The 16,103-nt window shown below is 44.0% G+C and overlaps 1 protein-coding gene and 1 long non-coding RNA gene across 2 annotated transcripts in view; one reads left to right on the top strand and one right to left on the bottom strand.

Moving 5' to 3' along the window:
- Window positions 1–2,019, bottom strand: part of LOC144756095 (uncharacterized) — a 205,475-nt gene extending 203,456 nt beyond the window's left edge. Inside the window, exon 1 of the long non-coding RNA XR_013595074.1 lies at window positions 1,888–2,019. This is a non-coding gene — a long non-coding RNA (uncharacterized LOC144756095). The remainder of the gene's footprint in view (window positions 1–1,887) is intronic.
- On the top strand, window positions 66–15,583 carry RPL23 (ribosomal protein L23). Its single transcript, XM_078645623.1, has 5 exons — window positions 66–2,294; window positions 3,847–3,930; window positions 5,743–5,871; window positions 13,225–13,338; window positions 15,458–15,583. The coding sequence occupies exons 1-5, from the start codon at window positions 2,282–2,284 to the stop codon at window positions 15,538–15,540; spliced, it is 423 nt and encodes a 140-aa protein (XP_078501749.1). The 5' UTR covers window positions 66–2,281; the 3' UTR covers window positions 15,541–15,583.
- Window positions 15,584–16,103: the final 520 nt, after the last annotated feature.

The raw sequence follows: 16,103 nt of genomic DNA, 5'->3' as shown, positions 1-16,103 counted from the left end.
GGTTTCTGGTATAGACAATTTCTGTATTGCAAACATTCTGGAGGAGGTGCAGTGTATTTCGGTTGGGGAATGGGCAGGAATGATGGAAAAGGATGAGACTTTACTTGAAGTAAAGAAATACATAAGGGCGGGCTGGCCGGACAAGAGGAAAATACCAGCTCAATTACGTCCTTTTTGGGAACTCAGAAATGAACTGTCAGTGGAAGGTGAACTGGTTTTAAGGAGTGGAAAGATGATTCCGCCCAGGGATTTACGTCCGAAACTCTTAGACATTTGTCATGAAGGACACCTTGGAATTGGTAAGACCAAGAGTAGAGTCAGAAATTCTTACTGGTGGCCAGGGTATGACTTGGATATTGAAAGAAGGGTAAGAGATTGTACGGCCTGCGAAAATTCAGATAAGACAAAACAAACTTTGAGACCACCTCTTCAACCACTATCATGTCCCTACATGCCATGGGTCAGACTGGGTATTGATTTGTGTGGTCCGATTAGAGAAAGAGATGAACTGTTGTACTTGATTGTTCTGGTAGACCATTTCTCAAAGTGGCCAGAGGTAGAAGTGGTGCAGGAAGCTGATGCAAAAAGTGTTGTAGGGTTTTTGCGCAAACTTTTCCTGAGAGAGGGACTGCCAAAATGCATCGTTTCGGACAACGGCCCACAGTTAATTTCTAAAGAATTCAAGGAGTTTCTGAAGAAACATGGTATTGAGCACAAAACTACATCTGTGTACCATCCGGCTGGTAATGGTGCTGTAGAGAGGTTTAATCGAGTGGTTAAAGGAATAATCCAACTGGCAAACCAGAATAACATGTCATGGAGGAAGCAAATAGTAAAGAATCTTTGGTCATTCCGAGTTACACCGTGTGTTTCAACTGGTGCCAGTCCTTTTGTACTTTTGAGAGGAAGAACACCAATCACAAAGGATAACATAAGTTGGGCCAAAACAGAAAGAGTCACGTGGTCTCCGGAAATAATACAGGAAAATGTAAAAAAATCACAAGCAATTTGCAAGAAGTACTTTGACAGTAAACATGCTAGTAAGAGAATCAGCATTAAAGAAGGCGACTATGTGAGGGTGAAAAGTGCAAGGATCACCAGGAAAGGAAAAAGACAATACTCTCAACCTATGGAAGTAAAAAAAGTGTTTTGTAATTCAGCCCTCTTAAGCGATGGGAAGTCATGGCATTTTTCTGCTTTGTCCTTATGCAAGGAGGGAGGTGGGGAGTGTGTTTACGATTCTGTTATGGAAGACAATGAAGCTTCCTGTTCTCAGGACCACGATTGGATTCTGGACCGTTGTGGAGCTGAGGGGTCCCGACCAGAGGGTACCAACGTTGTATCTTTGGGTACATACGAGGTGTTCTCTGAGGTTGAGGACAACTCAGGTACGTCACGGTTGGAAGACGGCAGTAGTGGTCAGAGCAAGGTAGCATTAGAAAAGTACAGGTGTCTGACCAACAGTGATATTAGTTCAGATTCCGAAGATTCAATTTATGAAGATGTTGCGTCTCAGGACGACAATTGTGTGGAGGAACCCAGTGTAAGCCGATTTGGAAGAGTAGTTAAGCCTCCAGCTAAATTACAAGATTACGTGTGTGATTAGCTGCGGGTTATGCTCTTCCCATCTGCAATCACTCTTGTTACCTTTGGGTCCCTTGCTGGTTAGGAAGGGAGATGTGTAGTGTTTATTTAACTATTGCTTTGCTCCCTTTACACGCGCAGCATGTTCCTTGCACGCGCTGCCTGCCGGTGCACTATGACGTCAGGGTGTTCTACCTGATCACCGGCAGGCTGACAGTTGGGTGAGTTGTAGCCTCTGAGTCTAGCGGTCAGACGTACCTTGGTGTCAGGTGTATTACATTTAATAAAGGATCTACTACTTACCTGCATCTTGTCTTCTCTACAGTGACCGATGTTACTTTGAAACTGAGGAACCAGTCTGGCGAGAGGATCAAACATCCTGTGATTCAGGTCAAATCCCTTAATCTCCCTGTGCAAAAAAATGAATGTGTCCCTCTATAATGCAACTGGTGCCCATGAAATGCGCTCTAATAGCTTCGGGTCTATTTCGCGCTATATAATGGAAAAATAGCCATTTCAATCGTTCGTCACCGTGATAAACACTCCTCCGTCCGGAAGATTGGCGATTTGGCAGAGTCATTACGAAGTGCCTTCCAACCACTGACGTCATCAAACATGCGCCCGCCGCGGGCTGCAACACGACCGCTTCTATATCCCAGCGTCCTTTGCGCTTCGGTTTCTCTTTCCGGGAACCAAAATGTCTAAGAGAGGTAAGGGAAACTTTATTCTGCGCTGTGCTATCTACTGCCATCTCCTGCGGGAGGGACACGAATGTCGCAAGTAATGGCGTGCGCTGCTAGGGAAGGGCATCTACCATCCCCAGGAGCCCATATGTTTACGGAACGCTGCAGCCAGAGATGAAAAGCAGCTAACCGATGTAAGCTCTTGTGCTGGGCTCCGTGCAGCCATGTTTAACCCATGGGGATCCGGGAATTACGGAGGGGGGAACGGGTTAAGTTTGATTTTTAAAAATCTGCGTGTGTTTGAGGTGGTTTTAACACAATATTGGGGCCGTTCAGTTTTGGGGTACAGCGTGGATGGAGATAGCTGAATATGAGTCTGTACGTTTGTTATCGGGAGACCGTATTGGAAGTATACCTGCTTTAATGCAAGCGCTTGTGTAGCGGCAGTCGAATGACTCTGGAATTGACCGAAACGTGTTGCATGTCTGTGTTATTATTAGAAATGTCAGGACTAGCTACTGATTGTGCCGTTTTGATGAGCTACTAGGGGACAGCTAGCAAAGTACTTTACTCTGTTAACTTGTTAAGAACTGGGTTATGACTGAACTTTAATGAATTACTTGATTGGTTAGGGCTAAACCTACTGGACATGTTTTGGGGAATGTCACGGTCCTAATGGCAGGTTAGACTTTGAGGGGAAGTGATAAGTAAGTCTCAATGTTTTGTGCGAGCAATGAGTAATTTTGCATTTACTACCTAGATCCCTTATACTTCTATGACCATTCATGGGGCGTTGAGACCTTTTCCAGAGAGGCTGTGTTTTCTGTGTTTTAGAAATTGTTATATGGTTATGTCGGACAGGTTAGTTGAATTGCAAGCCAACGTTATTCTTTAACTTAGACACCACCATTAGAAAGATAATGTAGCAACGTCTGCCACACTGAACTTGCCCTGGTACTAAGTCACTCGACCATACATGCTTTATTCTCCCATAACACTGGTTGTCAGCACCAGAAATGTTTAAAATGCTTTGCCCATGGAAACTTAAACACGTTGCATCTGTGATAAAGTGCAAACCGTGCAGCAGTACTTATTGTTTTGTGAAGTTCGATCAGTTGTTGCACCACATCATGTCTACCTCATTTTCCGTTTCTTTCACGGAAGCGATGTTAAATCTGATCTGTGTGCTTAATCCCTCACATTAACTTGTGCTAGATATTGACTCCAATAGAAAGGGACGTGTTGATAGCCCGACACGCACACAACTGGTACTTTGAATGCCCCCTTCTAAAAAGCACTTGCTGGGACTCTTGTGGCTCAGCGAGTTGTCGTTGAAGGGCAAAGGAACCACGCTGCGTTTGGGTGAGGTGGCTGCTGTGTGCAGTTTACCTCAATCCGTTGCGTGACAGCCTTGCATGAGTGAGTGTGACTTCCTCGATGTTTTATTGTAAATTCAGTGAAAGTGCCTGAAGTCAGTTGTGCTGTAAAACTTGCATGGAGATCGGAGTGATATTTTCAGTATAAAATTACTGCTGTGGCCTATTTTTTTAAAATTTGTATTCTTATTTCTTTTCTTCAGGACGTGGTGGTTCGTCGGGTGCGAAGTTTCGCATCTCACTTGGGCTCCCTGTGGGAGCCGTGATCAACTGTGCAGATAACACAGGTAAGTCCCGGTGAAAGCAACTGTTTAAGCGCCGTTAAGACGCAGTGTCTAATTCCAAAAGAGAATGTGAGAGTTTATTCTGTGCGGAATATTGTTTGGTGCGCACACTACAGAGGACTGGGGCTCTGAGCTAGTCCACTATTCTGCTATTAAAAACGCAATTAAAAAACAAGTCCGCCTCTACTCTCGTGCATTGGACTTGGAGTCCCTGGTAAAAAGAGGATTCCATGAGACCCAAAGCCTGCTGCACACGGCGAATAACGCTAAACAACACCTTACGCAGGCAGTGGGCCGCCCAGCTTTATATAAAATTCTAGCCTACAGATTACACCCCCTGCCCCTCAAAGAATTATACCCCACTGAACGAACAGGCTCAGGGAATAAGGAATGCAGGCTCTGTAACTACAAACAGGAGTCCCTGGCCCACCTCCTATTTTGCTGCCCGGCCCTGCGCACAGCCCGTCTCCTCTACCTCAGGCCCATCATCCTACAACTGGGGACGCGAACCACGAAGGAGGCGGTCTATCAACTGTACACACTGAACACAGTTAAACAGATGGCTACTTTTGGCAAATTCATTCAACAGACTCGTTCCAAGTTGATGGCCATCACGAGCTGAAATGCCCAGAGCCTTAACCGATGCATGTTCCGCAAGAAAACAGACTCTAACCCTCTCTGCTCACAAGCACCTAGATTTTGAGCATGCAGACTTGTTTTAAAGAAGATGATTTCTCTGATTCTTTTTTTTAACTTTTGTAGTTTTGTACTTCGGTTTTAATGTAATGGTTTTGAGTAACCACACAAATTTATTCATTCACTCTACAGAGGAACAACTTTGTTTTTGTGCTCATTTGGTACGTGTAATGAGTTACTCCTACATATTTATGCCCCTTTTTTTAATCTGCAATGCTCGTATCAACAAGAGCAGTTTTAGCTCGGTACAATGGGTGCTATTGTGCAAAAACAGTTGCATCCGTGTTTACAACTTTAGAAATACTCAACAGTTTATAATGTTGCTTGTCTAGCACATTATCTTTTCCAGGTGTGATTATGAAAGGGGGTGCCTACAAAGGTATTCAGCATCATTGTGGAGCCGGCCCTTTGTAAAATAGTATTGTATGGCTCCTGCAGTGGCATTTAAGAAAATATATTGTATTGAGGCAGTCCTGGTCCATAATAGTCTTTGTGAATCTTAGCTTTAGGTCTTGAATCTACAGTGCAGCATGCTAGCTTATTTGCTGTATCAGTGTCTTACTTTCAGGAATATTAACTGCTATTGCCATTTTAATGTTTTGGATAGTTAATAGGGGTTTGGGGCGAGAGTTGGTCCAGAGAAGAAGTTTGGGGTTGTCAGTAGGATAGCTCTGTAGATTGAGAAGAGTGAGATGAAGTCTGAAGTGTCGATAGCAGCCAGAAGCTTTACGAATGTGCAGTAGCTTCATTCTTGTTCAAATTGGTATGCGTTTGGATTTTGCATTGTGTGGTTTTAAATGAACTTGCATTTGTTGATGATGATCAAAACCCCTTCTAAAAAGCACTTGCTCAGTCTCTCCTGTGGCTCCAGTGAGTTGTCGTGGAAGGGCAAAGAAACCACGTTGCTTTTGGGTGAGGTGGTAGCTACATGTGCTGTTGACCTCAATCAGTGACGGGATACGTTTTCTACATTTGGATAAAGTTCTTTTGGATGTGCCCATAAATTTGCTTCTTTATAGATTGTACACATAATCTGTCTACTGATGTGCTGTGTAATTGTTATGGTCGATGGAGTTTAGAGTTTTTAATGTTGCTTGTCTGACACATGATCTTTTCCAGGGGCCAAGAATCTGTACATCATCTCTGTTAAAGGAATAAAGGGTCGCCTGAACAGATTGCCAGCTGCGGGTGTTGGTGACATGGTGATGGCCACAGTGAAGAAAGGAAAACCAGAACTCAGAAAAAAGGGTGAGAACACAGTAGTGTGTATCAAAATTGTAAGACCTTGCTCGTACCCCTTTTGTTAAAACACTTGCCTGGTTTCTCTTCAGTAACATAGTGATTTGTTAACAAAAACATAAGCAATGCAATCGGTCGCGCAATCCTGAAAGTTTGAGCTATTGGCGTTGCTAATAGGAATGCAGTGCAAATAGCTCAAGGCTTCAGAAATGTGAGAGCTAATGCATTCCAAATGCATTGCAACACCCTTGCTTTAGCTTTAAGCATCTTAAGCTAAAACGCGGCTGCCGAGATTGCTTCAAAAGTAAGGAAATGGAAAACATGCAAAATTACATTCCTAACACTTTACTTTTGCAACGAGCACGGCACTCTCGCTTAAGATGCTTAAAGTTAAACCACAGGTGGTGCTATTGTAAACCAAAATAAATTAACAAAAAAATGCATACAGGCGAGTGGGTGAGGGTGGGTGAGTGAGGTTGGGGTTGAGGGTGAGTGAGGGGTTGAGGGTGAGTGAGGGGTTGAGGGTGAGTGAGGGGTTGAGGGTGAGTGAGGGGTTGAGGGTGAGTGAGGGGTTGAGGGTGAGTGAGGGGTTGAGGGTGAGTGAGGGGTTGAGGGTGAGTGAGGGGTTGAGGGTGAGTGAGGGGTTGAGGGTGAGTGAGGGTGTGAGGGGTTGAGGGTGAGTGAGGGGTTGAGGGTGTGAGGGGTTGAGGGTGAGTGAGGGGTTGAGGGTGAGTGAGGGGTTGAGGGTGAGTGAGGGGTTGAGGGTGAGTGAGGGGTTGAGGGTGAGTGAGGGGTTGAGGGTGAGTGAGGGGTTGAGGGTGAGTGAGGGGTTGAGGGTGAGTGAGGGGTTGAGGGTGAGTGAGGGGTTGAGGGTGAGTGAGGGGTTGAGGGTGAGTGAGGGGTTGAGGGTGAGTGAGGGGTTGAGGGTGAGTGAGGGGTTGAGGGTGGGTGAGGGGTTGAGGGTGGGTGAGGGGTTGAGGGTGGGTGAGGGGTTGAGGGTGGGTGAGGGGTTGAGGGTGGGTGAGGGGTTGAGGGTGGGTGAGGGGTTGAGGGTGGGTGAGGGGTTGAGGGTGGGTGAGGGGTTGAGGGTGGGTGAGGGGTTGAGTGTGAGTGAGGGGGAGGGGTTGAGGGTGAGTGTGAGTGAGGGGGAGGGGTTGAGGGTGAGTGTGAGTGAGGGGGAGGGGTTGAGGGTGAGTGTGAGTGAGGGGGAGGGGTTGAGGGTGAGTGTGAGTGAGGGGGAGGGGTTGAGTGTGAGTGAGGGGGAGGGGTTGAGGGTGAGTGTGAGTGAGGGGGAGGGGTTGAGGGTGAGTGTGAGTGAGGGGGAGGGGTTGAGGGTGAGTGAGGGGTTGAGGGTGAGGGACAGAGCAGACGGCGCAAACACACACAGGAGGCTGCACGTACGGCAATCGCAGAAGGCTCACGCACACAGCGTGCATAAGGTATACCTACATAGCAGATGACGAAGTGAATGTACACACAAACTGTGCCTACAACAGTAAATGCATTCCTTTAGAGAACACACACTTAGAGTATACAAAACATGGCGCACGCCTGCAGGCATAGTCCCAAATAGGCACCCATACAGTCTGCGAGTACAGCAGACGCATGCACACAGCAGAAGGCAGCCTGCATAGAAAGACACGAGTGGAGCGCACACGCAGGGACATTCACAGCGTCCACATGCACAGAGCGGGGTCACAGCTGACGCGGCGCTCGTGCAGGATACAACACACATGATTGAAGAGAGAGAGACAACTTGGAGGAATGCTTGTAGGTGTGTGTGTAGACGATGAGGGTGTGAAGCAGCAGGAATTTAATCTCCTATTTTTTATATGAAATGTTGAGTTGCCCATAAAACCGTGTCTTGTTAAAAGGGTTATAAAAATAGTTATGATTAAAATCCGTGACTCGCTCACTTTTCTGATTGACATTGTATCAGCTGGGATAGATAGTCAAAGCTGTCTAGTAGAAACTTCCAGTAAATTAGTATCGGGAGAGGCGGCATAACCTGATTATTCGCTCTGCATAGGAGCTCTTTAGATGATGCAGTCTAATAAAAAAAATAGAGGTTTGCCAATGACATTTTGCTCCAAATTCAAAGATACAGCTAACTGCTGATTTACCTTAATCAGTGACACGGTGAAGCATGAACGCATGCGGTAATGACGGAGATGCAGTTCTTGACCCGAGTTACAGTTTCACGTTTCTTACTGGGGGTTGTTTTGCAACTTTACAGATTGGAATAATAATAATCCACTTTGCTGAACAATATAACATGTGAATTCACCACGAACCTATTGCAACTCGGTGTAAAAAGATAAAATCCCAAATCAAGACACAAGTATTGTTGCAAAAGGTGGTGTGAAGCAGCAGGAAAAGACAGCACCAACCCTAACGAAAACGAGTCAAAAGAAACACGAGAGACGGCGGAGGGCATTGCTGTGGGGAGGGGGGGAGGAGAAATGCGACACGGCGGGGAGGGGGCGGAGCGGGAGAGCGGCATGTGGGTGTGAAGCAGCCGGGGCCTTTGAAGTGAAGCTAAACTTCACTTCAAAAGGTGTGGGAGGAATGCGGCTGAGGGAACAGACGGCGATTTGGTGATGTGCACGCGCATTTTAGGTCAATGCACAAGCGCATTGACCTAAAAGCCACGGGCACAGCACCAAATCGCCGCAGTTAGGTAAACTTTGTTTAAAGCCCTATAGTCTCGCTCTGCTCAATGCGCATGCGCATTGACAGGCGAGACCTAAAAAGGGCTGCTGGAGAACCTGTCGCAGGCAGGAGAAATGCATGTAAGAAAATATTACCTCAAGGCTATAGTTAAAAGGTACTGAGTAGCAACACCTGTAACTGGGAGTGAACTCATGGGAGGTTACAAGAAGAGAAAAGGCGGTACTAAGGAGGGACTACCAACCCTATTGACCAATGAAAAGCCACCATTTATAAAGGACAGTGACGGGCCAATAAAGAAATGGGCAGAGCTTCATACCCATATCCTGAATACAGCATGTCTTGAAGAGCCCGCAAGCGCTGCCTAGGCAATACCTACAAATACTGTTTTTGGGCGAGATGGGGGTTGTGTGATTTGTTTACCTCAATCTGCAGGTTGAAAGTCCTATGAAGTGTTTTGTTGATTCCAACAATCAGTTGGCTCAGTGGCGACAGTATTCACATTAAAGGAGATTGAGGGGGGTATCAAGGGCCTCACTCGAAATAAAGCCCCAGGTCCAGATGGGATTCCGCTGGACCTCTTTCTAAGTAATGTAGAACTATGGGGTCCGGTATTAACTAGAGTTATAAATGCGGCCACAGTTTCGGGCCTACCCCGCTCATGGTAGACGGCCACAATTGTACCAATATTTAAGAAGGCTAGTAGGGATAGCCCCCAATGTTATAGGCCCATCTTTTTGATAGATGTAACCGCTAAAGTAATGGGTAGGGCTATCCTGAACCGTGTCATGAGCTGGGAAGAGGAAAACCGTATCCTTACAGATGTTCAGTATGGTTTCCGGGCTGGTAGATCCACGACAGACCAGTGTTTAAATTTATATTTATTGGTCACGTAGTATACAGTAGCTAGTAATGAAAAAGTATATCTAGCTTTCATGGACCTGGCAGCAGCATTCGATTGTGTGAATAGGGTAAGACTGTGGGCCGTAATGTCTGGTCTAGGGGTCGATGCTGGTCTCATTAATATCCTGAAAGCCCTTCACCAAAACACAACTGCAAAAGTGAGGTATAACTTGGAGGGAGGTCAAACTGAGTCTTTTAAATGCACGAGTGGGGTCAGGCAAGGATGCATATTGGCACCCTTCCTGTTCTCCGTTTATATTAATGGTCTTAGAAAGTTTTAAAACTAATTTAAAAGTGGACTCACCAAGAATTTGAAGCAGATTAGTCCCCGTCCTGCTCTACGCGGATGGCGCGGTCCTGTTGGCTCGCACACCATTGGGACTGCAGCGTCTGATAGATGGGTTTGTAGAGTTTATGAATAGTCTAGATTTATCTGCTAATCTGACTAAATCATATGTTATGGAGGTGGGTCCAAAACACTCTAGGAATTTTTTTTAACTATAGAATAGGCTCAACAAGCTTGGCAAAGGTACATACCTTTTTATATTTGGGCATTTTATCTGATAGGAATCTGAGTTTTAAACCGTTGAACGAGGAACACTGTAATAAGTTTGCATCTAGCTCAGGAGCTGTAATGAATTTCGGCCGCAGATTGGGACGATGGTGCCCAGAGCAAATGCTGACTATGTATAACTCGAGCACTTTCGCCAAAGTTGCATATGGGGCAGAACTGATGGGGATGGCGGATATAACTAAATTACAGATAGAGGAAAATAAATACCTGAGGAGGCTCCTTAAAGTCCCCCAATGCGTATCATCACACATTGTACACGAGGAACTAGGCTGTAAGCATCTGGAGGATAGGGTGAGGAACAGGCCCTTTGTTGCCTGGTAAAGATATGGGTCAATCAGGAAGCCAATTTGACTCCGTAGATAATTACAGACTGTATGGGTAGGGAGAAAGGAATGTCTATTCCCTGGCTGAAATATGTGAAGGTGGGCCTTGAGAGTATTGGTTGTGCAAATCTATTTTTAAACCCACTTCGTATTACTAAACAGGATCAAGCCAGAGTAAATGAGATGTTCCTTAAACATAAAGCTACAGCAAGGGAAGTGGAAGTGAGAAATAAGCAGTCAGTTCAGGCACACACTGTAGTAAGGTCCTGCAGCGGGTTGGAGCCATACCATGCCCTTGTATATAATCCCCAGGATAGGTTTTTATTAACACGCTTTAGACTCAACCTCTTCCATCATTTATTAGCTGAGCCTGCGGGTTTCACTAATTTAGTTGAGTCAAAGGGTCCCTGCAGCTGCGATCATCGATCTCCGCAGGATACCATTCATTTTGTATTATGCCCATTTTATCAAATGCCCAGGCGTCGCTTTTTAGTAGATCTATTTAAAAAGGCCAACCTCAGACTTGTGAAGGATGCCCTTGTATTTTTAAAAGTGTCCAGAGATCCCCTGACTATTTTGTGACAAATTTTTTAAGAACCTCAGTTAGATTAAGGGCTACCACTGGAACGGGAGAAATGATACCATAACACTTTGATTTAAAGGGCAGAGAGAAAACATTGCTTTTATATATGACTGATGAACTAAGTGAGATGTATTATAGTGGATGTTCCCCTTAAAGAAATGTTTGTATATTTTTAATATTGTACTTTTATGGTGTTATTGAAAGGCCGAATAAAAAAGATGATGATGATGATGATGATGATGAATCCATTTACTTGGAACAGTCAATGGATAATTTTTATGTATTACAACGTTCTGAATAAGCAGTAGTATCTTAATTATATTTGGGGCGCCTTCACACTTAATACTCCTAACTAATTAGTGATGCCAAACAATATTACATTATCTCTTAAATTTTCTGAAATTGGGGAGGGGAAGCACACAACCAGCTGAAATCTCGGACTGCTTGGTGTGTCAATCAAATAGTACTAAAAGAAAACTGCTTTATGTTATATTAAATTTGTATAGCGCGCGTATACCCATGGGTGTCTAGGCGCTTGATGAATTTATTCATTTTTATTTGCTACATTATTTGCCCTGAAATTTAGTGGCTAATCAGCTTGTCGTTTATATTCAGTGCCGCTGGAATTGCTGTCACAGCTCTTTCTGCATAATTATAGATTTGCTGCATTAGTCACATGACCTATCTGCTGCATAATTGGCAGGCTTAAACAAAATTGTAGCTCAAATGGATCAAAAGTTACTAAAAACATGGTGACATGTTGGCACACAGTGGAAGGCCCTTTGCAAATGTTAACTTGTCATCTTTCAGTTACTTATTTCTGTATTTAGTTGTTAATATTTCTGTATTTAGTTGTTAAACTGGTACTAATGAAGTGAAATATTTACCCAGGCAGTATTAATAGTTGTAAAAAAAAAAACTAATCCTGTAAACGATGTTGCATAATTTAGTCAACCCTGCAGCTTAAATCCTGTGGCCCTGGTTATATTGCAGTAAAGAGACTAAGGATATCTTTGTGGGTGTTTAATGGACTCGTTCATAATTTTAAAATAAGACACATGGACTGAGTGCTTGAAATTGTAGCGTTACATGCTGGATATTCGTGGGAGCAGTTGATTGGATTTAGGTGTACCTGTTTATAGTCTTTGGAAAGATGGGGAATCCAGGCGGACCCAACCGCTGCTGTTATGTGGGATTTGGGTTTTATGTTGAATGTGGCTACAATCAAAAGTCATCCGGACGTGTCAGTAGTTCCTGCTGCACTGTGTGCAGAGTGGCCACCAGCAGTATATGAGAGGCCTCTTAATTTCAGCGCCCGCTGTGCCCAACAAATGCCTTACAGGGCCTTTAGCCCTCCAGTATCATTCTGACTGAGAGGTAGCTGCATTGATGCCAATGCCATGGAAGAAATACTCTCCTTGTTTAACAAGCGCTTAACAAAAAAAGCTGATGTGGAGGCTCGGTTTATTTTTGTGATATATATGTATATTTTCTCTCTTCAAAGGTCTGTAATTTAATGCAACTTAATTAAGACCGCCACAATTAACAATTCAAACGACAAACATTAACATGCATGGTGGTTTCAGAAAATAAAGAGTTACCATCATATGTAAAAATGCTCTATTTTTGTACCACAAGGCTAAGTCTGTTATGAACTATCAATGTGCTGTCTCTCTGTAGCGACCCCCAGTAACAAAGGGTGGGGGACTGCGGGGGCATTAATAATTTTAAATGCGTACTTGACGCTACCTCCAGTGTTTGATTGCTCCTGCTGGCTGTTTCCTGGGTCCCAGAAGCCCCTGGAACAGACTCCCAGCCAATCCTGCAGCACAAGGATTGGTCTGAGCGGCAGAAAAAACACCCTGCTCAGTCTAGGCTAGGGAGTCCGTGGGGGTTAAAAACTTAAATGTATATGAAAACTAGCTGGTCTGCGATCAGACCGAAGTATTCATGACCTTCTGTGCATGGGGTCGCTTACCAAAAGTTAGCATATTCTCAATACTAGAGATTATAGATTTTGTGTTGATATTTGTATTTATATTTTTCGCATCCCATTTGCATTCGCATCAAAAGCTTTGCAGGTACTTCATATTAGTGTTGTGGGTTTGAAATTTTTATTTATTGATTTTACTTATCGGAGGAACTCTTTTTAGCAATCTTAGATTAACAACTATTGAGAGGGGGTTTCTTTCGTGCAGTTTTAGTGAATAGCTGTAATTGGAGGTGAGTACCCTAGTCAGTATTGTTAGCTAATACCTCCATTGTCCTCGATGCATAATATTTACAATTCACATTGTTTCCTTTCTCAGTGCATCCGGCGGTGGTGATACGGCAGCGGAAATCCTATCGGAGGAAAGATGGCATATTCCTATATTTTGAAGACAATGCAGGGGTGATAGTAAATAACAAAGGAGAAATGAAAGGTATGCTGCCTGTTTATGTATGAGCAGAGTAGTACACCCTGGGGTGATCTTCTGGGATCTGAAAGTGGTTTGTAGAACCATGGACTTTATAAAGTAGACCAAAAGCACCCTGTTTAGTGGTGAATTTAATTTTGTTTATAATCAAAAGCTTTCCTATATATTGTCCCATGTTCTAGTTGAGGGATTTGTAATGAAATGGCGTGCATACCTTGCATTAGTATGGGACAGCTGCACTGTTGGGAGTTAAACATTTCACTAGGTAAGTGTGCAGTCCAAACTAGTCCCTGTATAGTGAGAACGCCTTTCATTATAGGGGTACTATGTTTTGGGTTTCACTCCCTCCCGAAACCAGGCTTATCTCCTCCACGGCCTTCTTTAAGAAAGAGGTGAAAGCCATCCTCATGGCTAAGTTCACCTGAACCTTAATGTCTGTTCCTCATTGACTTTCGTGCCGCTTGGGTATTACTGGTTTCATGATTGTCTAATGTCAAATAATGTCATATTTTGCATGATCTAGATTTGTTTATTCCTCTTGTTTGCCACAAGTACATGATGGTCAGTCGATCCTTTTATGCTACTCACTAAATATCTATTATTAGACTATTCATGTTAGCCTACTGTATATCGAGGCCCCTTCCCCTTGCTCCCTGTAACTTTTAGATACTTGTAGTATAAGTTCTCCTGATTTTTATCGTAGTTGTATGTAAGACTCAGTATCGTCTTTTATTTTCGCTTATCTGATTGTTTACTGACATTCTATTAGAACATGACTGCTATCCGATCATGCTACTGAAGTTTATATTGCACCCAATATTATGTCGCGTCACCCTCATGCTATCGTCACCCCCCCTGTTTATGTGAAGCGCTCTGATATCTGTAAAGATCTTGTTCGCGCTATATAAAACTCTGAATAAATAAATAAGTCCTGTAAAGACGCTAAAAAGCCAATTTTGTTAATATTTTAGAAACCAAGCTTTAAAGCCCAGGATTGTTCTGACTGAGGCCCGTGCTTCTAATTCTGTTTCCTTCAGTGGGTACTAATACTGGCATGTAGCTGGTTTCTTAAATTATCACTCACAAGGCACATACACGTTAAACCAGTGTTACCTAGCGGATAAACTCTTTACCATGGTCTATGTCGAGCTTTGGAAATGATCCCATCTTCTCAGATCCCTTCTAAAAAGCACTTGCTCGGCCTCTGCAGTGGCCTCAGTGAGTTGTCGTGGAAGGGCAAAGAAATAACCCTGCTCTTGGGTGAGGTGGCTGCTGCGTGTGCCGTTGACCTCAATCCGCAGCGTGACAGATCAGGCTTTAATGTGCTTCAAGCGGTTTTGTCTTCCACATGTAGGAGTGAGGACATAACATGCTGCATGGATCAGCGGAGCATCATTCATTCAAATGTGCAGATTCTTTTATTTTCTATCGTAGTACTCTGAAGACTAAAATACCACAGTCCCCTGTGATAGCACAGGTCACCAGGCAGCCATTGCATCGTATTCCGTCTCGCGCGTACATACGCCTCACAGCACAATAAGAAACATGCACCTACCACATGCTCCTCCCTGCTCCTGGGTATATCGTGTGCTAATCTTTGCTACTGCAATTTAGCATCTCTTAAATCTCCACATTAAACCCACAGTTACAACTCTGTACTGATGCCAGATAAACGAACGATGCCGGTCTCCATAAGACTGTTTCATTGGACCAAGCGATAGACAGGTCACGTACCCCAGGGCATCGAGGCAAGGGTCGAAGTTCTTTACATCCACACATTATTCAAAAATGTCTGTCCCGTCCTTTCCGGGCCATTAATTTGTTTATTATTAAATGTCAGTCCCATCCTTTCCGGGCCATTATTACATTTAAATACAAACCACTCCTTACCACTACACTGGGTAGTCCGATGTTCTCTTACCCAGTGTCGTGATAACAAACCGCAATGACTCTTGTTAATTAGAAGAACCCAGTAGTGCTCTACACGTGTTTAATTTTCTACGAATGCTGAAAACATAGCTTGTGGGCTCTGACTTGATGTACTAGTCTCACTGATTTATTTTTGATATGACTTGTCAAGTCTGGTATTGTGGAAATTCAAGACTGACCTTCTCTTCCCCTCCAGGTTCTGCAATCACGGGCCCTGTTGCAAAGGAATGTGCGGATCTTTGGCCGAGGATAGCCTCCAACGCTGGCAGCATTGCATAAACTTTGCCTTCCTGCTTGTAAAAATAAAAAGTGGTTCCACCAACTTCTTAGCATTGGTGTTTTTTTTCCAGATGCTATTTGAGTACCGACCAAACGAGGACATCTCTCTGATAGCATCTGACATTGTCACAGCCATTGGATTACTTCTCAGCTGTGTATCATTGAATGAAGGCCCCAAGGATGGATGGATGGATGGATGAATGAAATGTAAAAAAAAGCGCACAGCTACCCGAAGGAGAATTTTGTTTGAAAGTTTTGATTGTTGTGCTCCTGTTCATTACTATACATGAAATCAACTTGCCCAAGATGTACCCTACAAGGATGTTGTAAGCAAGCTTCCCTCTTAATTGTTTTTCTAGTGGTTTTCTCAGCTTTGTGCAGAATCTGGCTGGCAGACAGGAGTATGGGACCTATTCACAAACGTACATTTTATTGTGAATGTAACTTTACAACCAAATATCCTATACCAACCAGCCAGGAATTCACAAAGATTTTTGATGGGCATACATACACCTTTTGATGGTTACAGAGCTCTGTGCCGCAAGTGCGCAATCTCTGAACCG

This window comes from Lissotriton helveticus, chromosome 5_1 (genome assembly GCF_964261635.1).
Source record: "Lissotriton helveticus chromosome 5_1, aLisHel1.1, whole genome shotgun sequence".
In the NCBI taxonomy this organism is placed as follows: Eukaryota; Metazoa; Chordata; class Amphibia; order Caudata; family Salamandridae; genus Lissotriton; species Lissotriton helveticus.
This window is presented reverse-complemented; position numbering and strand designations above follow the sequence as displayed.

Coding starts and splice junctions, on each gene's coding strand:
- RPL23 (XM_078645623.1), top strand. Junction 3,931..5,742: donor CAACTGTGCAGATAACACAG/GTAAGTCCCGGT, acceptor GATCTTTTCCAG/GGGCCAAGAATCTGTACATC. Junction 5,872..13,224: donor ACCAGAACTCAGAAAAAAGG/GTGAGAACACAG, acceptor TTCCTTTCTCAG/TGCATCCGGCGGTGGTGATA.